Below are 27,693 nucleotides of genomic sequence, written 5' to 3'. Positions count from 1 at the left end.
ATGTGAACCCGAGTTGATTGAAATAGATTAGATTCTCCTGAAGATTGGTGTAACTAAACAGGGGTTTCAAGAATGAAAGTTCAAACCACTAGAAGTAGGAACGAGAGCTTTGATTTTGGAGCCTAATAAAGTCCTTGTAAATATGCAACTGTCGAAACCAAGGGGGGACACAAATCAATTGTTGATATGGGTTGTGCAATGGCTTGATCTATTTATTTGGAGTGATAAACCACATAATGAAGTTTGGAAGTGTGTGGATAGAATCTTCTCAAAGTGATCACCCCAATTTAAGTGTGAGTGGACAACGGAAAACTATGAAGAGAAGGACTATGTAAGATTCAAAAGCCTTGACGAATTTTTGTTAGTGTTTCCAATTTATAATGAAGAGTTTCACATTCAATAAGTAAAAATCAACACCCTCTAAATTTTCATCTTCAGCATTTACAACGAAGTTATCCCCAATATATACAACATCCCTTAGAGTGTCCCTAGTTCCTTTATATTTGCACACCATCAACCTTTATTTGTTCATGAGTAAATGCTCACTTTATAACTACCCTTGCTCCATCATGTTCACCTTTTCCATGGCTGAACGCGAAAAAGTTCCATCTCCTCTCCAATCCTATTTCAGAAGGATACCTTCCAACAAAATAACATGGTTGAGAAAGCTCCAAATGTTGATCTAACAACCATTTCCAATGTAATTTAAAACAATGTTGGACAAACAAGATATCATGTTTCTTATCATCAAATATAAAGAAATGAATTACTTTCTTTACATCACCTAAAACTCAATAATAAGTTATATGAACAAAAATTATTACTTGTACTAACCACCAATGCATGGATTGAATTTCATTTTGCTCCTTGAAAGTATAATTCTTTGCAAAGTCTACTATTAAGACAACTACGTCATTTGGAAAATCAGATTTCGAAGTCTGTAATTGATTGGCTTGCCATAGTAAATAAAGGTGTGTTTAATTGAACTATTTCCCTTGGTTTAAACAATTTTCAAACTAAATCCTTCCATTTGCACGCCTTGCTTTCATAAATTGCCTCAACGTTTTCAAACAACTTAATAGGGATTAAAATTTCACTAAACTCTTTTGGACACCTCCTAAATCAAACAAGTCCATAGTCTAAACATATACGCATGACACTTTTGTAATTATGGAAGATAGCTTCAAAATCCTCGAGGACACAATACTAAATCTAAAAGACCAATCATTGATTTGTAAACATGCTTTGATGAGTTACATTCTTCTGTATGGTTAGATTCACAAATTGGGCATCCACAAGTACATACCACATCTTGTAGTGAGGAGTTATGGTGACGAAGAAGGTTAACAACATACTTGAGAAAACCCATTCATACGTTGTAAATGCAACAACAAGTGTTGTTGAATCGATCCTTTAAGCACTCACAAAAAATGGTTTAAGAGATTCGAATGTTCGTAGTTGAACTTTGATTGTTGGATGCATTCTCTTAAACCTAATAAATAATTAACCTATGTAAAAAAAAGGTATCGTATTAGTTATTAGTAGCTATTTAGCTATAGCTACTAGCTCATGTAGCTAATTAGGTTTGACTAAAAGCTGATGTAGTGAAACTAGTTATAGTTATTAGTAGCTATTTAGCTATAACTACTAAATGAAGTAGCTTTTTTGTAGGTAAATAGTTATGGCTACTACTTCATGTAGTTAATTAGCTATTTAGTTTTTTGTTTAGCTAGTGAGTTGTGGCTAGTAGCTCTTAAGATTAGCTTTAGTAGAGTACTTCCTTTACCTCCTGAACTTAAACGGTCGATTGTAGTGTACACAGTTTTTCTAGTAACACCAATTAACTTAGATAGCTTACTGTTATTAGGATTGACAGCGTCACTATTCAATAACATCATTAGACTAGATCTTTTTAATACAAGATCATCGTCAAACTTGCTCATGCCGAGTATAAATTTTTTGAGATTATTAACTAGTAAATTTGTTACATTTCCATTTAGATCATCAAAATAAATTATATCTTTTATTGACGGAACACTTAAGATTTCATTACGTATTACATTCTTGTCTTCATAACTTAGGAGGAAGCTTAGCAAAATAAATAAATAAAGCTAAAAACCCAAAATCAGAATTAGAAAATCAAATAATAGAGGGAGAGATGAGAAGAGAGAGAGAGAGAGAGAGAGAGAGAGAGAGAGAGAGAGATTCTTAGTCCATCTAGTCATGGGTTCAACCCCTACATTCCACATTGGCATCTAGTGAATTAAGAGATATGTATGAAGTATATAATAGAGAGGTGAGAAAATTGGATATTGGACCCAAGATGTAATGCTTGTGGTGTTAACAACTTACCAATAGGTTAAGCTAATGACAATAAAAAGAATAGAGAAAGATTCTATTATCATCTTTAGAGGTCACTATAAGACCAAAAATATTACATTTCACGTGATAGTGTGAAAGTAAATAGGGATTCTCAATGTTCAAGAACTTTAACAATGAATGTTGCAATCGAGAGTGCACATTGTGGTTTTTGTGTGTGTGTGTGTGTGTGTGTGTGTGTGTGTGTGAGAGAGAGAGAGAGAGAGAGTAAGTTGCCCAATGGAGAGAAGGAGGTCATGCATTCAACCCCTACATTCCACAGTGGCATCTAGTGAATTAAAAGAGATATGTATGACGTAATAGAGAGGTGAGATCATTGGGTTTCAAGTGCTTATAGTGTAACAACTTACCACTAGGGTAAGGTACTTACAATAAGAGAAAATGAGAGAGAGAAAATGATCTCACCAAAGACCTACTTCAGTTGTCTACAATTGAATCTGCCCACTTTTCCGTCGTTCTCATGCCCTAGTTATAGACACAAGTAAACCTTCTTATATTCTTCTTAGTGCTAAAGAGTTGGTAGATGGAACTAGGATAACAGATAATGATATCAAGAGTGGTTTGATTTTGATGCCATTTGAAGGACACATGGTCTAGACATATGTTGGTGTGCATCACTTCTTGCTTCCATGTGTATAGTGATAACTTGTTTCCCCATTATGGTTAAGTGATTCCATCATGACAATGATTAAATCATTGATATCATCATTGTCGTTTAATTTATAAGATTGGTTCCTAAATTCAATAATGAGTTTCTGTATTTGTATTCCCATATTTAGAATAAATGAAAATTAAGGGAAAAAGAAAACGATTTAATTTTGTTGTGCGTTTGGAATTTTGACGTCCTTTTCCCATCACATTCTTTTGGGATTTGTAGAGCTCGTGCTTATGGGAGTTGCCACATGCCAAAGTACAGACAAACTAAGACTAAATTGTGTTGTTCTTAGATTTAGGAGAAGAATTGGCCATGGTGGATAGAATAATGGTTGTGAATGACTTAATTTCACCATTGGTATACTTCCTATGTTATTGAAAACTTTCTAACACTCCCAATGTTGGGCAAAAACGCCCACAAAAGATTGATGGGGTATCTGCACTATAGCTAAACTATAAGCGGATCTGGACATCCTTAATATACACGAGCTACCATTTGTGGATACTCCAAGCCACAAAAAGATCTTTGGAAATTTGGGCTAATTAATATTAACTAGTTGTTGTTTTTTCTTACACTATGAAACATATGAACAGTTATAGAACATCCATTCGACCCACTCATTAATTGATAGCCAATAGAATAATTACTACCACGAAATCAAGTTTTATCTAGCCGATGTTGAACACAACAAGGTGATTCTATCCGGTTTCTTTTTTTTATGTAATTTTTGGTCCCACTCATTAATTGATAGAAAATTGAAGATTATTACCAAGGGATCCAGTTTGTCAAGTAGATGTTGAACTCAATAGGACGTTGACCACAATAAGAGTTAAGCATCTAGACCAAACCATATAACTATTCTAATTGGTTGAATATAGGATGATTGTGCCTTGACCTCAAAAAGCCCAAATGCGCTTCAAACTTGTTAGCATTAAGAAACCAAGATAAAAACCCATAAGAACTAGAATTCAACTATAAGAGGATCATATTCCATCCTTGATCTAGGTCAAAAGTCTTTTTCCAAACAAAGTACGTGTACCAAGAGGACGTTGAACAAGTTCCATGTGTACATTTACAAATTAGGGCATATGTTAGGGTTGACAAGATTAGGAATAGAACTTTGTCTAATGACTAGTTGAGACATAGATTTAAACAAATTCAGGAGTTTATTATGCCCCCAAAAGTTGCTAGTTTTTGCAAGACTCTTTTTGCTCAATGGTCTATGAACCAGAAAAAGAGACGCAAGGTTTGTAAATTTTGGCACTTGTTCTAGATGCAATTAGATGTAGAAAGTCTTTGACATCTGTTCAGGCACCAACCTAAATAATAGAATTACTTGAATATTTCGATCTAGGATATGAGCATTTTGGTACAAGCTTTCCATTTGAAAAGATATCCTTTCAGAAGAAGGTAATGAAAATAATTCCCCGTACTTCATAAATAATTAAATTGAGCTATTTGCAGGTGGTATGGCTTGAGCAAAAGTAATGAGGTTTTTATTTATGTAAATGAGGATCTATTTAATGGATGACGGTGTTCACTACGTATCCATATCATGTCGGTAAAATATCAGAAGACAGATGGTGAACTTATGATAATGAAAAGAACCATAAAGAAAACTGAGAAGACATTGCTGCTGAGGAATGTCATGGTTGTAGAGGTCTCAAAGGTCTGAAGATGGTGGTGACCAATGCAGGTCATCGCTCATAGGAAGACAGTGATGGTGAGAACTTTTCATAACATGGAAAGAATCCATAAAGAGACTGAGAGATTTGTGAAGAGATTTTGCTGCCAAGAAATAACCTGCTGCCTACCTCAACATGTCATTCGGCCCATTGATAGGGTATGTTTTCCAGGTTAGAAAGTGTATATCTGTCATTTTCTAGTATAATTTTATTGTTCATGAGCCAAAAAGCGAGGAGAATATAGCAAATAAACATATTCTCTTCTCTCCTAACTAATCTTCTACTTAGGAATCAGAAATTTTCTCATTACCTATCCGCTTCCTAGCAATTAGAGCATTAACGCAAGTGTCCAGTATTTCAACTTGTAAGTGAAATGGGTCTAGCTATCTGATTTTTTGTCCATTCCAAGAAACCCACTTTGCCCACAAGATGATAAAAGATCTTGTTTACAAGCATGGTAACCTGTGCCTTCACTAGTGCCATCAGGCCCTATACAAGGAAGTTTTTTTACGAGAATATAAGAGGCATATAGTCAGAATCCAATGTACAAAAACATAATAATTTAATATACAACAAGACACATTTGTCTGTTCTTCCGATTTGAGATGGGTTATACAGTATGAACCCAAAAAGAATAGATTTCATTTTACAATATAGAGAGACAAAAAATAGGGATGATTACATTAATTAGTCACGTTCCAAGAATACCATCTTACTAAGGAGGATTTTATTGGCTCTCCCTCCAAAATTTGAATAAGCTGATCAGCTGCTGAGCTTTGACCCTAAGGATCCTCTTCAATTATTTCACTTAATGTCTCAAAGAATTTGATGCACTTTAAAGAATCAGAAAGCACGCGATAGCTTTGTCTACCTCTGTGTGAGAGAGAGTGGAAGAGGCTATCCTCATTGAAGACCAAAGCCAATCGCATTGGAGATGGCTAGTTTCAACCTATTCTCTAACTTAGCCTTAGATTCATACTTGGGCAGTAGCAGCACATTAAAGCATGTATGTGATGTTGGAAGTCTGCTCTCACCACAAGAACAAACAACAAACAAATGTCCTCAACATTGAATCATGTGTCCTCATCATAAAATGTGGAAGTCTAGGTCCGGACACAATTGAAAACATAAGATTACCTCTCAGTATCGGCATCATTCCGCTGGATTACAAAGTGCAGACTGCCTAAACCACCAATTGGTGCCCTGTCATTTCCGGTCGTGAAGAACAACAATGACTTCTTCTCCTCCAATGTCATCTCTCTAACCTGCAACATCAAATAATCACATTCATCATGCACAAAAGCTTCGAAGGCCTTTCATATCATATGAGGCTTGAACAATATCATTCCTTGGAAGGTTTCCAGCGTAAACATGAGGTTTCCAAATACAAAGGGACAAGCTCACCAATTCCCAAAACCATTTGATAACGTCACTGTCTTTTGTGTATCCTCCTTCATATTTAGTGACCCTCTCTAAGGCCTACAAAATTAAAATTTGATATGAAATCCACAGACAGTCATTTTACAATTTCACATTGATAGTGTCAGAAAAATGACTTACATCAAAGTCAAAATGAGGGAGACCACATATAAGCAATTCAAGCTCCTCATAGTGGAAGAGCTGAAGAGCATGACCTCCACATACCTACAACAGATGTATATAACTTTTGCTCATGAACAAAAAAGTGCTAGAGAGAATTGACTTTTGGTATTAAAGAACATGCCGGATAAGCAAAGGACCTGTTGGAAACCCCTGTTGAAGGCTGCAAATTCAGTTTTCACGGAGTCTTCAAGCAAATATTTTACATATAACTCTACATACCTGCAGTTCCATTTACACTATTCCTTCAGTAGATTGAAACTGAAAAATATTATATTTCAAAATCGAAGATTTCAGCATACAATATTTTTGGAATATTATTTTCTACTAAACCGTTGTATACAAGATGGAAACCTAGATACTGCACAGTAACTTCTATCGAAAACATTAGTCCTCATGATGTATCTTCCCTGTCTTAATCTTCTCAAGCGAACCAAAAAATGTTCAGTTGTTTCATGACATTCTTGTGTACATCCCTCTGAACGCCGACTTCGTAAGAGTGACACACTTGCACCACAGATAACCTACAGTCAACAGGACTTTGTTCTATGGCATGTGACATATGTTTCAACATGCAGAAGACCATTAATTTTGTATGTCACAGAAATATGGTTACTTAACATCTCGTTGGCATCAATATTTTTGTTACTACACTTAAGGTTTGGGATTAATCTATATCAATGACTTTTATCCACGACTAAGAAAAATAGCAAAAAGATTTCAAACTTACTTTTCTTTGTTTTCATTTGTAACTGGTACATTTCCTCCATCAGGTTCAAGATCATAAAGTTTTACATCCCCAAAGTAGTCATACGAGACCTGAAAATTGTCTTGTCAAAAATGAAAATGCTCTAAATGTCACATAAAATAATAGTTTGATTGAGAATAGACCTGGAATGTTAAGGAAAATGTGTCTTCAATGTCACCATCAAAATCTAGTATTTGCTTTAGGCTTTTGGCAACCTGTGGCTGTAGGTCCTTCAGGTCTTCCAGATTAGGCTTGACACCCAGAAGCTTCTTGTAGACAACCTGCATGCAAAGGTGAATTTAAATATTGACCTACAGAAAAAACAAGAATATGACCATATCTTCATACACAAGAAAGTTCTCTATATATTATCTTACATTTCATGAGTGATCGAGAGTTTCAACTTTGACAAACTATATTTTGGTAATTTTGAAAATAGACAAGCGCATTGTTGTAATTTTGTATCATGTAAGAATATTTTAGATAATTTTCCCTTTCCATTCTATCTACAATACCTTTGTGGGCATATTACTTACCGTATGGGTAACAGATAAAGCAAGAAAACAAATTGCCTGAATTTTGAAGGCATTAGTAACACGGGAAAACTTACAAGGGGTAAGTGAACATCAAATTTTGAAGTCATTAGTAGCACGGGAAAACTTACAAGGGGTAAGTGAACATCAAGTATCACGTTGTTATAAATGCCTAAACCCAATATGGTTCCCACCTGAAATGAAATGTGATATCAGGATACAGAATGTGTATAAAATAAGAAAAGGTGCTCATATAAAATTGATTCTCTTAGTTACCAATTCAAACGTCTCTGCTGATTCTACAGAATTGGGGGTGAACCAGAAGTTTCGCGTTTCATCGTTATATGTAAACATCCCTGTAATACATAAAGGACACACATGACTCATATATGTAACCCATTGAAACAGGGAAACATGCATTGACATCTCTAAGTAGAGTTCTGATGGCCTATTAGAAAAACAATGCTTTATTTTTTGTAGAGTAGAAAGTTTAGAAGTTCCAATAAGTTGAGATCAAATACTCGCTAGTACAAAAATGGAACTGAAATTTATTCAGTAGCACTAATTTATTCAGTAGCACCTAATTGAGGCCATTAAAATATGAATCCCAACAATGAGTGCAAGACAAAATTACAATATAGCTGACTTCAGAATCTTACATATGTCGATAACAAGATTCTTTACATTTTATTGGATTTTATCTTATTTTCAGTTTTTTATAACATTTATTTTGGGTGGTTATTCTCAAAGACAAAACAACAATTCAGATGTAATCTCTTGTTTGGTCCTATAGGCCATTTTGGCCTCTTAAAAGACTTTGATATATCTTTCTTTCTTTCTCCTTATTGAGGCTACTACGAAAGCTTCCTGGAAGGCCTGCTCCTAAAAATATAGAATTTATAGAATATGTAGTACATATAGGAGATCATCTCAGATTACCTGCACTGACACTCTCACATGGATATGACTGGTAGAATGAAACTGCTGCCATGCATTAAACAATATGGAGAACAAAAGTCGCTCTACTAACCTGGAAATGATATGCGGATAGGATAGATGACCTGAGATTCTCATGAATTAACCTACATAATAGTATTAGTGGTGTACACTATATGCAGGTGTTTGTCTAGGTGACACAATAACTACCAGTTCCCTCATTAGACTTCTGTCAGTTCCTCTCTATAATGAGACAACATCCATAATAGAATTTCTCATTCAGACTCATGGATCATTTTCATCTCTTACAGAAGTTAATATATTTTTCTTTCTTTCTTTTAATAACAGTTAATATCTTTGGGCCACTCGTGGTGGACTGGATGATGTTTGATAGGGTGGCCATCCATAGAAAGTTCATTGGCCTTTACTGTGTTAATAGAAATTTGAAAACTTTGTCTCGCACTTGGAAGGTCAATTACATTCTAGTTTTACCTAATTTACAATTTTCTTACATCTTTATTTTGTAAAATTTGAACCAAATAAAAATATCAACCGTTTTTCATAAAAGGGTACCATAATCAGCATTGAAAAGTTCACGACATAAAAGTTGAAAGAATTCCTTTGTCACTCCCCCTTCATCAACTCCTTCTTCACCTTCAAATATAACCTAGCAAATATTTGTTATAATATCAGCCATTTATAAGAAGGTAAGTACTTGTATCATAAAGCAAATGTATAGAGATCAACATTTTTTTTGTAATACACATTCAGTTTTATTTCATTGACATGGTATCACATGGATTGTGCATGACCTCTTCCAGAATTTCTATTCACATTATTCTCCTCCTATGTACCAATATCTGTGGAACACATGAGAAATGTCTAGAATACAACTCAGTTGAACCCAAGGGGTATATATTCAACATCTCAAAGGGATGATTGACTAAATAAATCTCACGTAACACTAGGTACTGAAAATTCTCAGTGGAGGATTATTATATAATGGACAAAGAAATCTGAATCACCTTAGAAGAGTACATCCACATGCTATATGAGCATACATGACCATCAAAAGTTCTTTCTTTATCTCTTTTTTTGAGTTCATGGAATTAACAATGAGATCAAGCTGGAATTTCCCTATCCTAGGTGTCAATAGATAAGATCTCCAAGAAAGGATGTTAAAGAAAACATGGTGATTGAAATGAAAACGCAAATGTAGAGGAATCCTGCATGAGTTAAGCCTAAAGAAAAGAGACAAAATCATACAAGAAAATGGTGAAAGAAACAGTGTTATTCATGTTTTTGTCTCATGCCAGCCTTTATGATGGAATGGTCACTCGGGTAGAGATTGCTGGCATGCTGGCAAACATGAATCATATCTCCATTTGAGGGTACTCCAATTAAATTTCCTGATTCAGAGGTACACACTAGAGTCTTCTTTGACTGTGAAATTTTTTCCACCATACCATTTGCCTTAATAGAAATTTGGAGCATCAGGATTGAAGTTAATCTTTTTTTAGACTTTTTCCTTCTGTTTTCTTTTTTCTTCAAAACCAAGGGGTATAGTAACTTGTACTAAAGAAATAATTAAAAACAGGCATTGGACGTAATTCGAATGTACAAAATCACAACTCCTCTGTAGTGCTTGCTGAAGCCCTGTTTTTTTGTATGTCTCTAAAGTAGTACCTCGTTATGGCTTGTATTATGTCAACTGATTACCTCAAGCTGAATGTTTTTATATTCAAATCCTTCTTTCTAGGGAGACAAAATTCCTTAAAACATTCTATTTCACATTTACAGCAAGTGTTCCCCTTAGGGAGCAGGCAAATCATTTGTGAAATAACAAGTAACACGTCAAACCTTAAGAGGCTTCTTATAGTTAATATGGTCCACATGCAGCTGACACAGAGCATCCTGGATTAGGTTGGTTCTTCTAACCTGTACAAGAAATTTAGTTCCATAAATAAGATGCACGTATGTTTGGGTATTCTGTAAAGAAAAATCATTAATTGTTTCATACTCTCAGTATGAGGAAGGGGATTGCAAGAACATTCCCTAGAAGATGCTGGAAAACAGATGCTTGCATTATCCTTTGCTTGTAAATATTAGCTTCGACCTAAATTTAAGCACAAAATATTCTTATTGAGTGTTCTTATAAAATATGTACGATTATCAAATTTAAGTAATTAGTACCTGTAAGACTTTGCTTTTTGCTTGTGGTGTCAATATGAATGGAACCTACAAAATTATGAGGTATTGTCTGAGTTTATCTAGATCATGAATTTAATAATGGCAAGAATTGTACATAGTTACCTGACAAAATGAGACAAATGAATTCAAATCCTTTTCATATGCATAATGGTTCCATCTTAGATAGTCTTCCTACATCATGAGACCAAAACGGAGCTAGGTAAAGATCTATGAAAGCAAAGTATTCCTTACATATTTACTAAATATATCGTACTTGTAAGTCTGCAATTTCACTGATCTCTTTGCTATAGAATTCTGTGTAAGAAATAAGATGCTCTGCCTTATTTGCTTCATGTAAAAGCCACAAAACCTAAACCCAAAAGAAAAAATTAGTTTATTATTGTTACTTAGCCATGGTATGCATGATCAATTTAAAGAGTGATCTGGTCATAATAACATGATTTTATTAGAAGGTCAAGCTCCATGCAACTCCCACATTAGATTATTTACAATGCCTAAATTTGAGGACATTGTAGTTTGTTAAGTCCTCCATATTTAAACTTTCTCCCAATTTCTCCTTGAAGAATGAAAAAATAATGACAAAAATAGACTAGCATTTAGAGCCATCAGTTGATACTGATAAGTTTTCATACACCAAAAACTAGCTGAGTTAGATATTTCATATAAAATTTTAACGACTTCTCTCCAATCTCCCCCAACAAATGAAATTAAAAGGGATTAGACTTGTCAGAGAATTTTCAAAAGAACGAGGGTTCCTGTTACAACCAGAATTCACAATATAATCCCAATGCTACATAATGGATGTTGACCCCTAAGAAATGCCGTGTCTAAATAACATCACAGAGCTTTTTCTCTACTCATCGATGTCAAAAGTGATGAATTCAACGCTCAATTTTCAGCCATAGAAAGCTGAAACCTGTTGAAAAATAGGCAGAATAGATACTATGATGCCATCCTGCACAAGGGGTAGCTCAAAAAACACTCTTCTGGGTCTCACTGAAAAGTGTAAGTTACTATAACGTGCAAAACGATTTATAATATTCAGGTATCCATTTGAGGAATCTAACATGCTCACTATGTCTAAAAAGACATTGAACAGCATCTATATGCACTGTTCTTTGAGTATGACAGAACCTGCACTCTACACATGGAGAGATGAGATGCTTTTGGGAATGGACAACAGGAGGGGGACGCAGAGGCAGAAAAGAAATGCCTTTTTTCATAACATCAAATGGAATCATAATCATTTTTCCTATTGAAGGACTAGATTAAAAGTACCTAGATGGATATGCAGATACAAAATCAACAATGAAAACATGGGATTCAAATAAAACGAAATGCTTTCTTTCATAACATCAAATGGAATCATATTCTTTATTCCTATTAATGGAGTCACAAGGAACTGTTCCATTAAAATACCTTTATTGCTGTTGTAACCTCTTTGACAATACCTCTCCTGGAACTGAAATCATTTCTAGAAAACATTGTTCCCAACAATCAGAACTGCACTGAACAACGTCATGCAATTTAGACAATATAGGAATATACCTGTTTGACAAGTACCGCAGCACACCACGAACAAAACGGCCACCAAAAATTTCTTTAGGATAGCTCCTCAACCATACTGCGATTTTCTGTGTATGAACATATGCTTTTACCAATGATTCTAGATAAGTGACTGAAGATTTCTGAAAAACTTGGAATTCTAGTACTGTTTTATACTTGCTTTCTAATCCTTGAAACGTGATAATATTAAATTTACTTTGTGTTTTACATTTCAGTTTCACCTTTAACACCTCTCTTTATGCATACAAGATATCCACCAAAATCATCTCACAACCTTTCTTAGGTCTCATTGACAATTCTAGTTCAAATTATGTTTTTGGTTTTCAAAGCATGCCTAGCAGTTAGAACATAGAATTGCTTTTTGAAGGGTATATATTAACAGTAGCTGAAGTTCATCAGTTCTCTGTGTGGCATAATTTCAGAGGAAGAGCAAACCCAAACGAAATTACACAACAGCCCCATGTGGAAGTTGGCCAGGGTACTACACTATGAATAAGAAACCTTACCCATTAATAAGAAACCACTATGATGGTGCGTAATGCCACACAAAGTGGCCATGAGTGAAATGCAGAACAGGTTTAATGTGCCCAAATCTTAAGGCAGTCTGATGCTTTTACTTCGGTTCCCTGACATGCCACTAGAGAAATCCCAATGACTCCTGAAAGCACAAAAACAAGCCTGAATGTCACCAAAATCCAAAGCTGGGCTGATGCCTTTCCTCTACTATCCTACAAATGGCAGAGGAGGCATCTCACTGACTCTTTAAAGTATGAATCAACTTTGTCAAAACAACAGTTGACATATCTGCTTTATATGAAGCCTAATGATATCTGCTTTACATAAACATGCTGCAATCTATCACAAAGAAGATCAGAAAAACTAATGGGAAAATGTATACATAGAGAACAACCATACCCATGCATGAAGAACTACACATATTTTATGCTATGGTCCATTATATAGATTTAGCGAAACAGAATGAGGCAGGCAATTTTGTCTTCAGATTCTGGAATCTACTGAAAAATACGCCACTACAGAGGCTTTATTTCAAGCACTTTCCCTATAGCAGCAGAAATCAACGATACTTTGACTAGATTCAAAACCTGATGCACCAATGCTGAAACTAATATACCTTGTGGTCTGCACCATCAATTTACAATATTTTCCCTATGTCAGCTGAAACATGTACATCTGTGTTCAAAGAACAAGAACACAAGATAAATCTAAATGGACCAAAATGGGCCAAGTCCTCAAATTGCAAAGAAAGCTGTCTGCTGCTTCCTTACTCTTTCTTTTAAGAGCACCTTTGCAACTCATCCAGGCCAGTTTGTGCTTATATTTCAGATCACATCAATTTCAAGCATTATAGATATTATAAATAGAAGGCATTACTATTTTTCTAGAAAAATTATGAACAATGCACAATACCATATGCAACTTCCTCATTTTTAAACAAATTTCAACGATCGGTGATTTCAAAACTAAAAGAGTATAACAAAGTGACATACTGCTCCATTGGATTGAGATAACTGAGAAAATGCTGAAAATATTCTCGTTGATACCATCTCTCCAAGACTGCCAAAATAACGGCTTGTTTCCATCAAATGACACCAATTTAGAATTAATATCAATTACCATGTAGATCCTTACCCTTTTTCACCAATAAGAGGACTTTGAAATCCAATCAGAAGAGCCTATCCAAATTCCATAAAAAATAGTGAGGAATGTGCCAAACAACTTGGAATAAGGAGACAAAAGATAGAATTTAGTAATGCATTTCAATATCATCCAGTTAACAGTATAAAACAAGTCTTTTCATAAAGGGAGATATCCCCAGTAATTAACATTACAATGTTATGGGGGAAAAAAAGATAAAGAAAAGCATAGGAATATCTGTTAAGGGACCCAAATGGCCTATGAGAGTGAATGAGATTACAAATGAAAATGTTGTCTCATCTTAGAGAGCAACAAACTGAAATAAATATTAGATATTCCCATTACCTAAGAACATAACGAATGAGCTCACATAGATTGGCACTTCTGCCTTTGAAAGATCTCCAACATGGATCAATCCAAGATCAAACGCAGAATGTTAACGTCTATCTATAGGCCAGAATATCCTAAATGAAACCACACACATCAGTGCACCATATCTGTAGATATAGAGTACATTTGATATCCACAGGAGATGCCATTGTTTGCTCAGAAAGAGTTTTGTACCCTTGTAGACATCAGCTTGAGGACTAGCGGAATCTTAGATCTCATAAATTGGGTCCATGATGGAGAGGTCTCCGAGGTGAGAAAAGCATCTTCTGTGTTAGGTAATAATAGACTTAACTTGTTCATAACAGCGGCGGCTGGTCATTGTTCAGATGAGTGTGGCACATGTGTTGTCACAGCATGCCAAGACATCAAGACCAGAGTATATTGTTATGGGCATATGATCACTTGGAGCCACAATTGCATGCTAGTGTGACGCCAACGAGAAACTAATATTTTCTAGTCAGCATTCTCATAGTATTCCAATAGTCCATGTACAAATGATAATAAATTATCTCATTGTATACTAGTGCGATAACTTGTGTGAACCTTGCAATAGAATTTCTGATTGAACACAAGGTTCTCTCAAGAAACACAAAACTAAACAAAAGCTGAATTTGCCTACGAAACATGTTTTTTACAATGTATTCTAATACAAGACAACACTCTACTTTCAAGGAAACAGATTTAAAATCAAACAATATTATTGGTAGTTTGGCAAAAGCCAAGCACCACAGTGGGCCCCAAGAATCTTCAAGAATAATCTTGATGCATGGAAGCTCCATTGAATGTTATCAGTTGTTAGAACTTAGAATCCAATTTTCATCACTTTCTATTGAGCACACAAGCTACCAGGACATCCATGGTTATACATGAGCCTGTGGTTAGAATTACTTTTTCACTAGTTACCATTACTCCTTAAATAGCCCATTCAGGTTTTTCGACATGAAATGCAATCATGCATTTTGTTCTTTAGTGGAGCAATTTTTGTTTAACTCAAAATTAATTACACATAACAACAATGAAAGCTGTTTTAATATAGCATAAGCTTAGAGAAGGGAGTACTCTTATCCATCGTGATTGAGGTACACTAGCCATGTATTTCTCAATGCCCATAAACAATCGGATTATAGAATCACCAAGTTTTTTCAGTATCTGCAGATTAGTTGGAACAAAAACGAAGAACATATCAATCAAGAATATAATCACAACTATGTTCAAGCTGACATTACCTCTAGATTACGCAATTCTAAAATTCGTTGATAGACATTTCGAATAGATTCAACATCAAGTCCATGCCCATCAATCTCTGAGGAAATAATTACAAAACTGAGTTGAATATTTGCCACACATAATGAAATACGTTGTACTATAAAGAAGCTATGATGTACCTAAATGTTTGTAGATACTACTAGCTTAGCATACAATGAAATATACTAATTAAAGAATCTGTAGTATACCTGAATGTTCTTTCTGGATACCATTAGCTTCAACATCATGTTTTCGCCAAAAGGAAGGTTGAAGCTTAAATGTTAGAATTAAAAATCTCACAGATGAAAATATATCCTCCACAGCATGACCAACTAGAGTAATTTTTTTGGCTGAATCTGATCCATCCTAATCATGTATGTGATAAACATCAGCAAAACGTTTATGCAAAAATAGAGAAGGGAGAGAGAATTTTATTAATATTTCAAAACATAAATATAAACAGAGACAGAAAGTTCTTATTTTTCACATGGATAAAAAAGAAAGAAAAACAGGTAAGGTTATATTAATGCCTTTTGAGGTTCAGGTTTGTCCAGTGAGACAGATCATATGTACAGTCAAATCAGAAGTATGATGCACAAAGTTCATAAGATTGTTTTTACCAAGCAAAGACTTGCAAGCTAAAAAGATACAGGGATTTTCTGAAAATGGGTATCGTATTTTACTGAGCAGTTTTATGGGTCAAAGACGTATTTGTGTTCTTTGTTCTTAAAGTGATCTAAAGGCCAATCTTAATGGACTCTCAATGCATATCATTGCCTTTCTCAAGAAAGTGAAGTTTGTGGTTGCTACACTGCAATAGAGAGTTAGATTTGTAGTAACTACTCAACTTTTTGAAAACTTTTATCACATTTATTTAGACCCTAGTGGTTCTGTCACTATTCATTCAACATTTACGGAACCACACACTGTAGATCACATGGAAATAGTAGAGTTTTATACAACCAGTGGACATACTTCTCAAAGGTTAGAACTGGAAAAAGAGTGTTTTCACTACCAGTTTTTGTTGAAGTAGTTAGTAGTTAAGTAACTGATGATCAAAGATGTTTTCAGAAACTACTCAATTGATGACCAAAGATGCACCAAATAATCTCAAACAAGTTGTGATATCCCACATTAAAGTTTTGTTGAGATAAGCTTCTGAAGACCATACTTATGCCATTTTCTTCAACCCTATTCACATCAGTGAGGTTACCCACCAGTCGAATATCCATATTAATTTAATAAACAATAATGATCATTGGAAGTCAGAGTTTATTAGAAGTACCAGACTATTTTTTTCTAGAAATCTCTGAAAGCATGTGCAGCACAATGCTAAAAGACAAAATCAGGAACCATTGCTGATAAATCATACCTCAAGTAATCCCAGCAAATCTGGAACTTTAACAGATCTGAGTCCATTACCATGGACATTCTCATCAGTGGGTGATATAGAAGGCTCAGGATGGATTTCTTCTTTTGTACCTAATATATCTGGTTCATGAGAGTTCTTGTATCTCTCATTTCTGCAATTGGATAAAGAAACAATTCCTAAGACCATATGTCTGGCTGGTGTTAACGAGAATATTTTCCAATAAAATTTAACTCATGAAGAAAACTCACCTTGAAGATAGAGACTTGTATACAATAAAAGTATGTTCGCCCGCAGCAACCACAAAAGACGGATCTAAATCATCATCCATAACCCCTGTGATGAGGAATGGTTGTGTTTGCACCTTGCTACTGTACATAATCACCAAGAATAGATGAAAAAGCTGTATAACTTAAAAAGCCTTAGTGATGAGGACCATAATCATAAGACTCTAGACAGCTACCCTGATATTTAACAGTCTGATATCTTCAACTATAATCATTAGAAATTCAAATACCCACCTTGAAATTTGTCCAAGCTGACCTTGTTCTCCATCCCCCCATCCATATATTTTTTTGTCTCTACTTAAAACAACAGAATGCCGTGCACCTGCAGAAGCTTGAATAATAAATTCATTGTGAGGTAAAATTATTTGCTTTGGAGTATGTACATCTTCCAAGGTTCCTAATCCAGTCTGACCCCAATGTCCTCTGCCCCACTGTAACAGAACTCTTATATAAAATCAATATACCATTGAGGCTTAAAAATCATCATACAAATCTACAAATCTGATAGTAATTTACCGCAAAAATTTCTCCATCGTTATTCACAGCCAGTGTATGATCACCACCACACACAACCTGAATAATCATTTGATCTGCTAAAGCCTTAACTTGTAAGGGCCTTATTTCATTGTCAATAGAGCCATGGCCAAGCTGGCCATATTTTCCCCTTCCCCAAGAGAAGACCTATAGAAGAAAATAAAGCAAGAAAGAAAGATATATTAAACAAACAACAGATTATATCTTAAAATGTTGCCTTATCTTTGAGAACGAAAAACCAAAATAAATGTACCAAGTAGAAAAGAAAGTCAAAATAGATTACTACAGAAGCCCTACCCTACAATTATAGATGTAAGATTCCAAAGCAGATAAATTATAATTTTTTTCTTCAAAAGATCTCTAGAATAGGCCAATCCAGAATGGAGAGGTCTCCAATGCAAGGGAAGCACTTGCAATGGTCCTCATTTTCTATTACCTTGTCTAGTGACCCAAAGCCTTGCTTAGACAAACAATGGTATCTCCCTCCAATTGCATAGAAAATAATACAAATGACAAACATGGTGTTCTTCAGATTCCACTCCCTTATGATGCAATTGGCAAATTCTTTCTAATAGAAGTATTCATGCATATTTGCATGCCTCAATCTCTAACTGATGTGAAGAGATCCACAGCAGCACATGGGATAGATGCATGTCCATATAAGAGGTCTCTACAAATCATTTCAATTGTTTGCCTTTTTTAAGACTTGATCCCAAGGTTTACTTCATAGAGAAGTGTCAATGTGACAAGTGTATCAAATAGCCACTATTTAATTTCTCTTGGAATTGTATATGTGCACATCTAAGGGCTGCATATCCACTAGAAAGTCGAGCACATGCAGCCTCTTGTAAGGAGAACCAAGACCCTTTGAATTTTACTCCTCGGTACGTGTGCGATCGTGTGTGCCACCTTCCCCTCCCCCCCAAAGAAGAAAACTGGTTTTTATCTTGTTATACATGCTTTATTGGTGTTAAACACCATCACTTTATTATGCTGGTCATAGCTTCCAACAATCCATTGGGAGATTGAACATTTCTTGACATGGATTCAACCCATATATTTCATGGTGCTCTAAACTTCAGAGGATAGTTGCACTATCTACTACAAAGGCTGAATATACTTCACCAACAGAGGCTTCCAAAGAAGCCATTTGGTTAGCCCGCTTGTGCAGAGAGTTTGGGATGCCTGAAAAGCGCCTATTCTTGGATGTGATAGCCAGAGTGCCATATGTTTGGCAAAGAATGCAATTTTTCATGCTCACACAAAGCATATTGATGTGAGATACCACTTCATGAGAGAGGTGCTAGAGGATGGCCTAATCACTTGGATCAAGGTCAATACTTCAAAGAATCCTGCAAATACTCTCACAAAGTGTCTACCCAAGGCGCATCAGCTATGTATACAGATGGTGGGGGTTACTTAGCTTAAAGGAGCATCCTTGGTCCTTTAAGTGGGAGATTATTGGGGATAAAGGCCCCAAGGACTCTCTTTGACCCTTCCATGTGAAAACTCTCTTTGAGAGCTTTCTAGACATACTTTTACTATATCTTTGGCCCCCAGTTGAGGGGTTATAGGCATTTACATTATTTTTATAACGTTTGGTCATTGGCTGTGTGTGAACATGGGAAAATGACCTAAAAGTTACTTATCTATAATAATTGGTCCCAAACCTCTCATAATGAGATAGGGACTTTTCACAGCTAGGGTTTCCTCTCCATTTTTCAGCCCACTCCCTTAGTGTTTTGGATATAACCACGCCATTACATCATCTCTCTTTTATGAAATTCAGAGGGCAGGGACACAGAGATTAGGCAATTGCAGAAAGAAAGATATAATTGACTTTTTACACCGAAAATGATCATTTTAAAATATGATAAAGAGATGTGTAAAATAAAAAATTTCAAACTTAATGTTTCAGTGCCCTGATCTAACTACACAATCATTTCCAAGAGAATAGTGTAGATTAATGTTTTATTCACATTCTATTCATCTACATCAAGTTAAACTATCCAGGTCTTAATAAAGAGCCATCAACATAAAAGCCCACTACTCAACTGAAAATGGTCATTTCTAGAACATTTTCATACCTCAATAAAACTAATAAAGTATTAAGCATTTGCAATGTCAACATCATTGGAATAGGAAGACAAAAATTATGAAAGATAACTAGGAAAGAATGAGTTACCTGACCATCAATGGATAGCGCTACACTATGATTTTCTCCACAAGCAATCTGCATTGAGAATGGATGGAATTAATTGACATGGATGAACGTGCCACTTTTATATACACAAACGAAATTGATTTTGAAGGAATAACATAAGCTAAAACAAAAAAAACTGTAAAGCATACAATCTGTTATAGTTCTCTTCAGAATAAATCCTTATGATAAAAATTCCTATATGCACTTATAACAACAGTAACCTTAGGTTGGGCTTTTATTTATTCAATTCTTTTATAGCTCATAATCTTTAATGAGTTTTGCACAAGGCACCCAAAATGCAGGCTTCATTTGATGTCGAAGAGGGGAAAGATGATATATTATGTCATTTGATTATGCAAGAGATCAATCTTATGGGAGATGATATAAAAGAGCATTAAGAGAGGAAATTAAAAAGGAGATAAGAGAAACAGAAAACAATGTTGTATGCCTCTCTCAAGATTGAGTTATTAAAAGCTAAACGAAAAGAAAAAGAAAAAGAAACATTGTTTTTATATGAGATAAAACAAGAGATTACTAGATATAAAGATAGACTATTGGGTTCACTACTGTTTGTTTCTCATGGTTCATCACGTTCAAGTGGTATCACCCTGGACAGGGCCATTGCTTTGGATGAAGCAAGAAACCCAAATCCACACCACTAACCAATCAGAAATATCTTTGAGTGGCATATGCAAAAAATGTCAAGAAACCTCAGCAGAATGGCAGTATTCCAAAGAGTTCCATCAAGCAGACCAATATTAATAGGAATTTTAAAACACATATAAAGAATATTACTTGTACTATTCCGAAACCCCAAAGATCTTCTATGAAGGTAGGAACATTATAACTCTCTGTGTTTCCATGGCCAAGGGCACCAAATGTTCCTTGACCAAAAGAATATACACTACCGCTTCCTGCAGTGAGAAAAAAAAAACTGTAAACAGAAAACTGTGGTAGCACACCAACGGAAAGTGATTAGCAGATGCATAATAGAACCTGTAAGTGCCAGAGTATGTGTGGCTCCACACGCAGCCCGAACAAAATGAAGCTCCCGACTTCCTTTCAGCATACGGGGATGTGCAACATTCATAAGCCCTACACTTTCATTTTGCCCAAGCTGCCCAAATTCTGCAGCTCCCCATGTTGCAAGGGCACCAGTGTCTTGCCATACAAAAAATCACCAGGCACTATGGTTGTTCAGGATCAAATTGATACTATATTTCTTCTTTGATGTCTATGTTTATGCAATCTTCTAAATGGAACGCCCCTTACCTGTTACAGCAACTGTATGACCTTGGCCACAAGCAACATGAGTGATTATGTGTGTATCCAAGGATGCAACGAGTAAAGGTGAAAGCTGATTTTCATGTAATTGTATTCCTAACTGACCAGATTCATTGCTCCCTGTGGTATATAGTTCACCTTCGGCTGTACATTACATTCAATTCCATAAATTGACAAAAGAGTTCAAGAAACCAATGTTCTACCCATCATTTATAATGAATAGCCTTACAAAATACCTCTTGATTATTCCGTTTACAATCACTCCCCAAGCTACAGAATAGATGATAAAAAATGATATATTGCCATCCTTGGGGATAAAACTATCCATGGGACCAAAAAGAACTGTCTAGAGCAAGGTCACTCTAATTATATATGTCCTGCGTACACAGGATAAGACACATTCCACTCTTTTGATCACTAGTTCCCCTTTTCTAGTACTTACATCCCAAATTAATAACATATTTAAAAATGCACCTATGTTTCCTGATAACTAGTATGTCCAAGAAGCCCCTGTAGGAAGTTTTATTGTACAGAAAACTGAAGAAAGAATACTTTTTTTCCCAGACTCTAAGGACATGCAATCATCTACCTTGGGCATCCAAAAAAGAAGAAGCAGATGCATCACCTAATCGAAGAAGGCTCTAAGAATTTCTGCTTAGGTGAGGACAGGTTTCTTCTCACACAAGAGCACGGAAAACATGGCACAGGCCATAGCTTGGGCAACGCCATTTTGCATGTTTTCTTAAGCATGTTAATAAAGTACTGTGGATGAGATATTTCATCATTTCATTGGATATTTGAAATCTGATTCCCAAGCTATACACAATGATATTTTATATTTGTAATGCATAAATGCATCTCTCATGCTTGTAATTTATAGAATCTGCTTGCGATGTATCACATGACCCTTTAAATAGTTCTTAGCAATCGAAGTTAAACAAGGCCTATTAATGTATAGAACTATTCTTTTGTTATCCTATATACATAGAATGATTGATGATGCCTCTATAAAATAAGATTTTCATTATCAGAAAATGCAAAAGAAACCTTTTGAATATGGAGCCCATTGAAGCTGAAATAATTAGTTTGATATTTGGGAACCACCACAAAACGAAATAAATATCTTACTGATTACTTAGGCACTCATATAATATATTTCCCTATCAGTGTGTGCATGGAGTGCTATTAACTCAGAAATGAAATGTTCAGGTTTCCACATCTTGGCATGCATACAGACGAGAAGGTCATCTTGTTATATGCTAACATCTTGAGGATATAGCAAAAGTTATTTAAGTTATATCATACCCAAGGGATGGAGTTTCTCTAGACAATAGGTATCAGGAAAACGGAAACATGTTAGTTACATTGAATCCTAACCAGTTCAGGGATAGATTCTTGTCAAGAGGCACCATGTAAACATATTATCAGACTCATTGTGAAAATAAACTACACCACTCAAAGCACACTGATAAAACTTAGAAAAGGATGTTTACCAGTCAAGAAGGTAGAATGAAAGTCACTTGCTGCAATATGGATGATATCTTTCTTAGTGAAAGATGTCACAAAGGTTGGACAATCCCGATCGAATTCATCTCCGAGGCCAAGTTGGCCAAGATCTCCTCTTCCCCAAGAAAACACTGTAAATAGAATCAACAATTAGTTCATCAGGCAGGCCCTGAAAACATTAATCACTGAATATGTTTCCTTTTGAACGTGTCATTACTGTAACAACTCAATATTAAGTAAAGTATGCCTTAGTGTGGCTCTTCACCATGAAGTTTCAGATGCAGGTTCTTTACTGGAATTATAATGCAAAAGCATAATGAAACAGTCGCATTCTACTTCATTATAAGAATAAGAAAAAAACTGAATATCATCAAAGCAATATCTCATCCTAGGGTGACATCTCAGACAAGTATAAATCGTGTGTATATATACAGCAAACACACACATACAGGTATGAACTTAGTTTGAAGTATTGTGGTCTCGACACCAAAATTTTGAGCACTTATATATTCTAGTAGAAATAAAAGGCCATGTTTCCATTAGCTTAGAAATTATAAATCAGAATCTATAGCATGAAAAATATAAGGATGGTGTTCATGGCCTCATTCTAATAAGTATCACATGTCTCTGATGTTGTTCCGACAAAAGACAGTGAGTGCATTACAACAAGTAAGGATGAGAAGGATAAGACTATGTTTAAGATAACTCTTAAATGAGGATATGGGCAGAGGCAGCTGAACAGGCAGCCTTTCAGAAGGGGTTCCATGAAAGGTGCAGACTCCCATGGGTTGTTTGAGGCTGTCGCTAACACAATTGGAATAAAAAAAGGATGCCCACTATAACCCACTCTCTTGGGTCTCTACACAGATGAGGTGTCACTATAGAAATATTTGGGGTTCAGTAGCATGATTACCAGGTGTAGCTATACAAATAGTAATATACGTTAATGATATTGTGCTGATCTCCTATACTCCTGAATGAATACAAAGACATCTAAATACCTTAAAAGTATTTCGTACAAACAATAAACATAGACAAAACTGCTAAGTGATGGTGTTTAACACCACACAAGCATGGGTAACAAGATCATAACCTGAATTCTTCTTGGGAAAGGATAAGGTGGCATACACATGATCTTACAAATACCTAGAAGTAACATTCAAAGGGTCTCAGTTCTCCTTACAGGAGGCTGTGTGTGCTTGACTTTCTCGTGGATATGCAGCCCTTGGAGCTCTTGAAAGACGATGTTCAGATTTGCAGTTTCAAGGGCCACAAACTAAACTGTGGCTATTTGAAAAACTTGTCACACCCACTCTTCTCTATGGAGTAGAACTTGGGGACCAAGTCTTAACAAGGCAAATAACTGGAAAGATTTAGAGAGACCTTCAATCTCGATGATTGCCCATATGATAAGGAGCAAAGCATCAGTACCTCATGATATAACCCAATAACCATTGACGCATTATCCCGACCAGCAACCACTATCAACTGCTTTGGGAACTCCCTAAACAAAGGTACTCAAGGTTGCACTAATGTCATCAAAACAACTTGCTGAGCAGGGAGACATTCATTGTTGGTATCATGGTTCGAATCACATGGCATAAGTGTAAATACACTACCCCCTTCCAATATAGTTCGGTTTGTCCCCATCTAAACATGACCAAAGTTGCAAACTATAAAAACGAGTCAGTGTGGATTGAGCTACACTTACACTTCCTCGCGACGACTCTACCGATGAAGATCCTATTAGAGGAATAGCTTCGGGTACACCAGTTACTATCTTAACTCCCCAATAACCAATCTCATCCCAGGGTGAAGAATACCCAGTCACACTAAAAGATACAGTTAGTCAGCCAGAATTACGCCAGTAACCCATGTAAATTCACGGGGTTTTTCGAATCCTCATGTAAGATACATGTAGTGGAACCGAACGAAGTAGGGTAAAGGGGAGACGATGGTACAAATGACAAATACCACTGGAAGGATTCCTTTGTGCTGATCGGGCCTGTAGCTAGTACACTTGTAATAGGATTGGGATTTTTTTTACAAAGCCTATTCAGGGATGGGATCATCTCTCTAAGGATGGATATATCTAGTTGGTAATTACTGGTCAATGATTTTTTTGTCACATCTTTCTTATGTGCTGCACAGTGTGATAGGGCAGTTACGAACTTCTTTAGTTATAGATTGAGGTAGGGAGATATGCATGAACACCTCTAGACGAAAGAATTTGCCAATTGTGTCATCAGGGAGTGGAATCTAAAGAACACTATGTTTGTCATTGTGCTGTTTTTTATGAAATAGGGGGAAATACCATTGCCTCTTTAAGCAAGGCTTTGGCCCACTACACAAGGTAATGGCTTTCATTACTAGAACTCAAGAGACACAAGGCGAAGTTGTTGAAGAACATAGCCACACAAGCTTATCAACACAAAACAATCACAGCTTTCTTTAGCCCCATCACTCCTCATGCTACAAGTTAATCAACAGCTGCACAAATCGGCTCCCAACCAGGACATTACAAAGGGGTTACAATAGATAGGATAATCGCAATTTCTCATGCATGTCGGCCCCGGCTTCATGGACCACCATTGACAAATAAATCCATTATCTCCGGCCATCGCAAGTGCTTACCTCACTACGGAGACCTCTCTATTCTGGATTGATCTATGTTAGAGATATTTCAAAGACAGAAAGTACAATATATTGTGAATTGTGAATAGCCACATCTTAATTTTATTTCTATTTATTTTTCATTTATTTACGTTTGTTTTGGTTTGCTGTTCTCAAATATGAGACAATATTTTAAGATGTAATCTTTTATTTGGTTTTATAGACCATTTTGTCCTCTTAAAATACCGGTGAAACCCGTTATTAGGTCATTTTTGGACCCAATCTTTCTCCAACATTCCAAAATGACTCTCCGGCAATCAATATGCAGGATAGGCTTGGAGTTTCTTTTTAGATAAAATTTCATGACTCTTGTGCAATAAGTCCAAATTGAGACATTCTTGGTGATCTGAAATCTTCTCGTTCGGATCTTTCTAATAATAGAAATATTATGATTTTGATAACTGTCTTCTTAAACTTTTAGTTCCACTACAACACATACGTCCATTAATGACAGGGAATTTCTTATAAGGGCAAAATCTGAGTCCAAATTTTGCCTCATGTCAACTAGAAGGTCAAATGAGAATCTATGAACATGTGACCAAACTCCTTAAAACTTTCATTAATGGTGCTAAATATACTGATCTATTCGTAAATGCCTGTAGGTTCTCCATATTATCATGCATTGTTGTTTCCAAAAACATGCATATAGTTCAGTTCAAACTATAAAGCTGTGCATTCTAAAGTCAGTTTAAGTTAGGCCCTACACAAAATCATATGAAAGCTATAAGTGAGTGTGCTAACATATTTTTTGAATATGCAAAACTTGGTACTGTAAGCAAGACTTCCTCTTATTCAAATAAACTTCTTTTGATGTCGAAATTGAAATTCAGCAATTGTTAAAATTTCTAGGTCTAATTGCAGATTTCTGTGATGCCCAGTACAGGGCACTTTGGATTCCTTGGTGAGGACCAATAGGCTTCCTGGATATGAAATGAAGCCTTAATGAGTCTACAAACTTGAGCTTTTTCTTCGTTTATATAATATTTCTATGCTTTTGTCTCATTTGGTCTCATAGACCAGTTTGGTCTCTTAAATGACTATAAGATTTTAATACATAGTCTCTCATTGGATCGCATAGGCCATTAACATATATTTCTTTCCAAGGCTGTGAAAATCTGGTTAAATTGGTGATCGGATTCATGTTCTACCATCTTTTTGGAAACTCCACATGGCAGTTTCAGATGTTCCAATACCTTGCATATGTCTAGCATGTTTTGCTACCCTTATTTCTTTGACATTTCGAGGGATTCCAGAGATAGGAAGGGGATATTCCAATCATATCCTATGTGGATTAGTGGCTTTACTTGCATGAAGAATATTTGGGCATTTCTTCAATCACTAACCCTTCAAAACAATGTGCTCAGTTTTTTCCTGATACAAACAATCTTTTGTAACATTCTCCTTCCTTCAGTAATCTTCTGCATTGGAGACGTCCCATTTAGTCCAGCAACAAAAGGGAGCTGCAAATTATTGTTTGCATTAAACCAGCAATCAATGCGAGAATTTTAAGCTCCGGTAACCAGAACGACATAGATGACATTGTTGGAAGTGTTCCAAGCTGGTATACAAAATATCCCTTGGGAATGCACATAACATCCCTTAACATTTGATATGATGTACATGGCAACGTGATTGAGAGAATTGATGGATTATGTACTATCTACTTTCAACGATTTATCATGCACTATCTGTTTCTCTTAGAAACCGATGGATTATGGTAGATATAATGATGTCAAATTTCGATTTGAGAATCCATTTCTCCTTTGTAATGCATAAGTCAGCTCGTTCACCAGACTTGACCTTTCTGCTTTCAAAGTTTTGAACGTTGGAAAAGAGTGATACATAGCCCATTCTGTAGAAGCTCGCACATGTCAGAGTCAGCAACACTTCCAAATTGCACGGATAATAGAAGAGAAAATCTCACGAATGAACACAGAAAAAGCAGAAGAGGAAGAAAGAAACAGACGTTCAAAAGACGCAACAGCTAGGTTTCTCACGAAAGCGCAGGAATCAGAGCATCCATTTACCAGAAAGGCAAACAATTAAGTCGGTTAAAATCAAAATAGCATACAATTAAGGAGGAGGAGGAGGAGGAGGAGGAGATAACCTAGCGATGGCGATAGTCTTTCGGGTGCTGCAGAGGCGGATGTGGAAGCGGGATCTTGCTCCATCGCCATGGCTCCTCGGATCTGAAGCTCTCTGACCGTCTCCTCCTCCCTCCTTTTTGGCTTGAA

General features: G+C 35.8%; 1 protein-coding gene across 3 annotated transcripts; it reads right to left on the bottom strand.

Moving 5' to 3' along the window:
* Positions 1-5,264: 5,264 nt before the first annotated feature.
* LOC147862061 (uncharacterized) lies at positions 5,265-27,693 on the bottom strand. 3 transcript variants are annotated; one of them, XM_087322041.1, is made up of 32 exons: positions 27,567-27,693; positions 22,774-22,917; positions 21,269-21,424; positions 20,993-21,157; positions 20,792-20,910; positions 19,979-20,026; positions 17,776-17,940; positions 17,494-17,690; positions 17,224-17,343; positions 16,976-17,126; positions 15,813-15,969; positions 15,585-15,661; positions 15,418-15,507; positions 13,963-14,006; positions 13,821-13,887; positions 12,295-12,380; positions 12,166-12,220; positions 11,000-11,095; positions 10,849-10,917; positions 10,729-10,773; positions 10,556-10,651; positions 10,396-10,473; positions 9,109-9,202; positions 7,876-7,955; positions 7,731-7,793; positions 7,210-7,347; positions 7,049-7,137; positions 6,459-6,540; positions 6,280-6,363; positions 6,124-6,198; positions 5,857-5,984; positions 5,265-5,743 (listed from the first exon to the last, which is right to left on the bottom strand). In XM_087322041.1, exons 1-32 carry the CDS (start codon positions 27,634-27,636, stop codon positions 5,623-5,625), a joined length of 3,249 nt encoding a protein of 1,082 aa, XP_087178167.1. In that variant the 5' UTR covers positions 27,637-27,693; the 3' UTR covers positions 5,265-5,622. The 3 variants fall into 3 exon arrangements, with proteins under 3 accessions (XP_087178167.1, XP_087178169.1, XP_087178168.1); XM_087322043.1 differs by having other exon boundaries at positions 12,166-12,208; XM_087322042.1 differs by having other exon boundaries at positions 17,224-17,340.

The sequence above is a fragment of the Azolla caroliniana genome, unplaced genomic scaffold, assembly GCF_043228905.1.
Source record: "Azolla caroliniana isolate FFs.n. ecotype wild unplaced genomic scaffold, voAzoCaro1.0.p SCAF_7, whole genome shotgun sequence".
In the NCBI taxonomy this organism is placed as follows: domain Eukaryota; kingdom Viridiplantae; phylum Streptophyta; class Polypodiopsida; order Salviniales; family Salviniaceae; genus Azolla; species Azolla caroliniana.
Note: the sequence above shows the minus strand (reverse complement) of the source record. Positions and strands in the feature narration are given on the sequence as shown.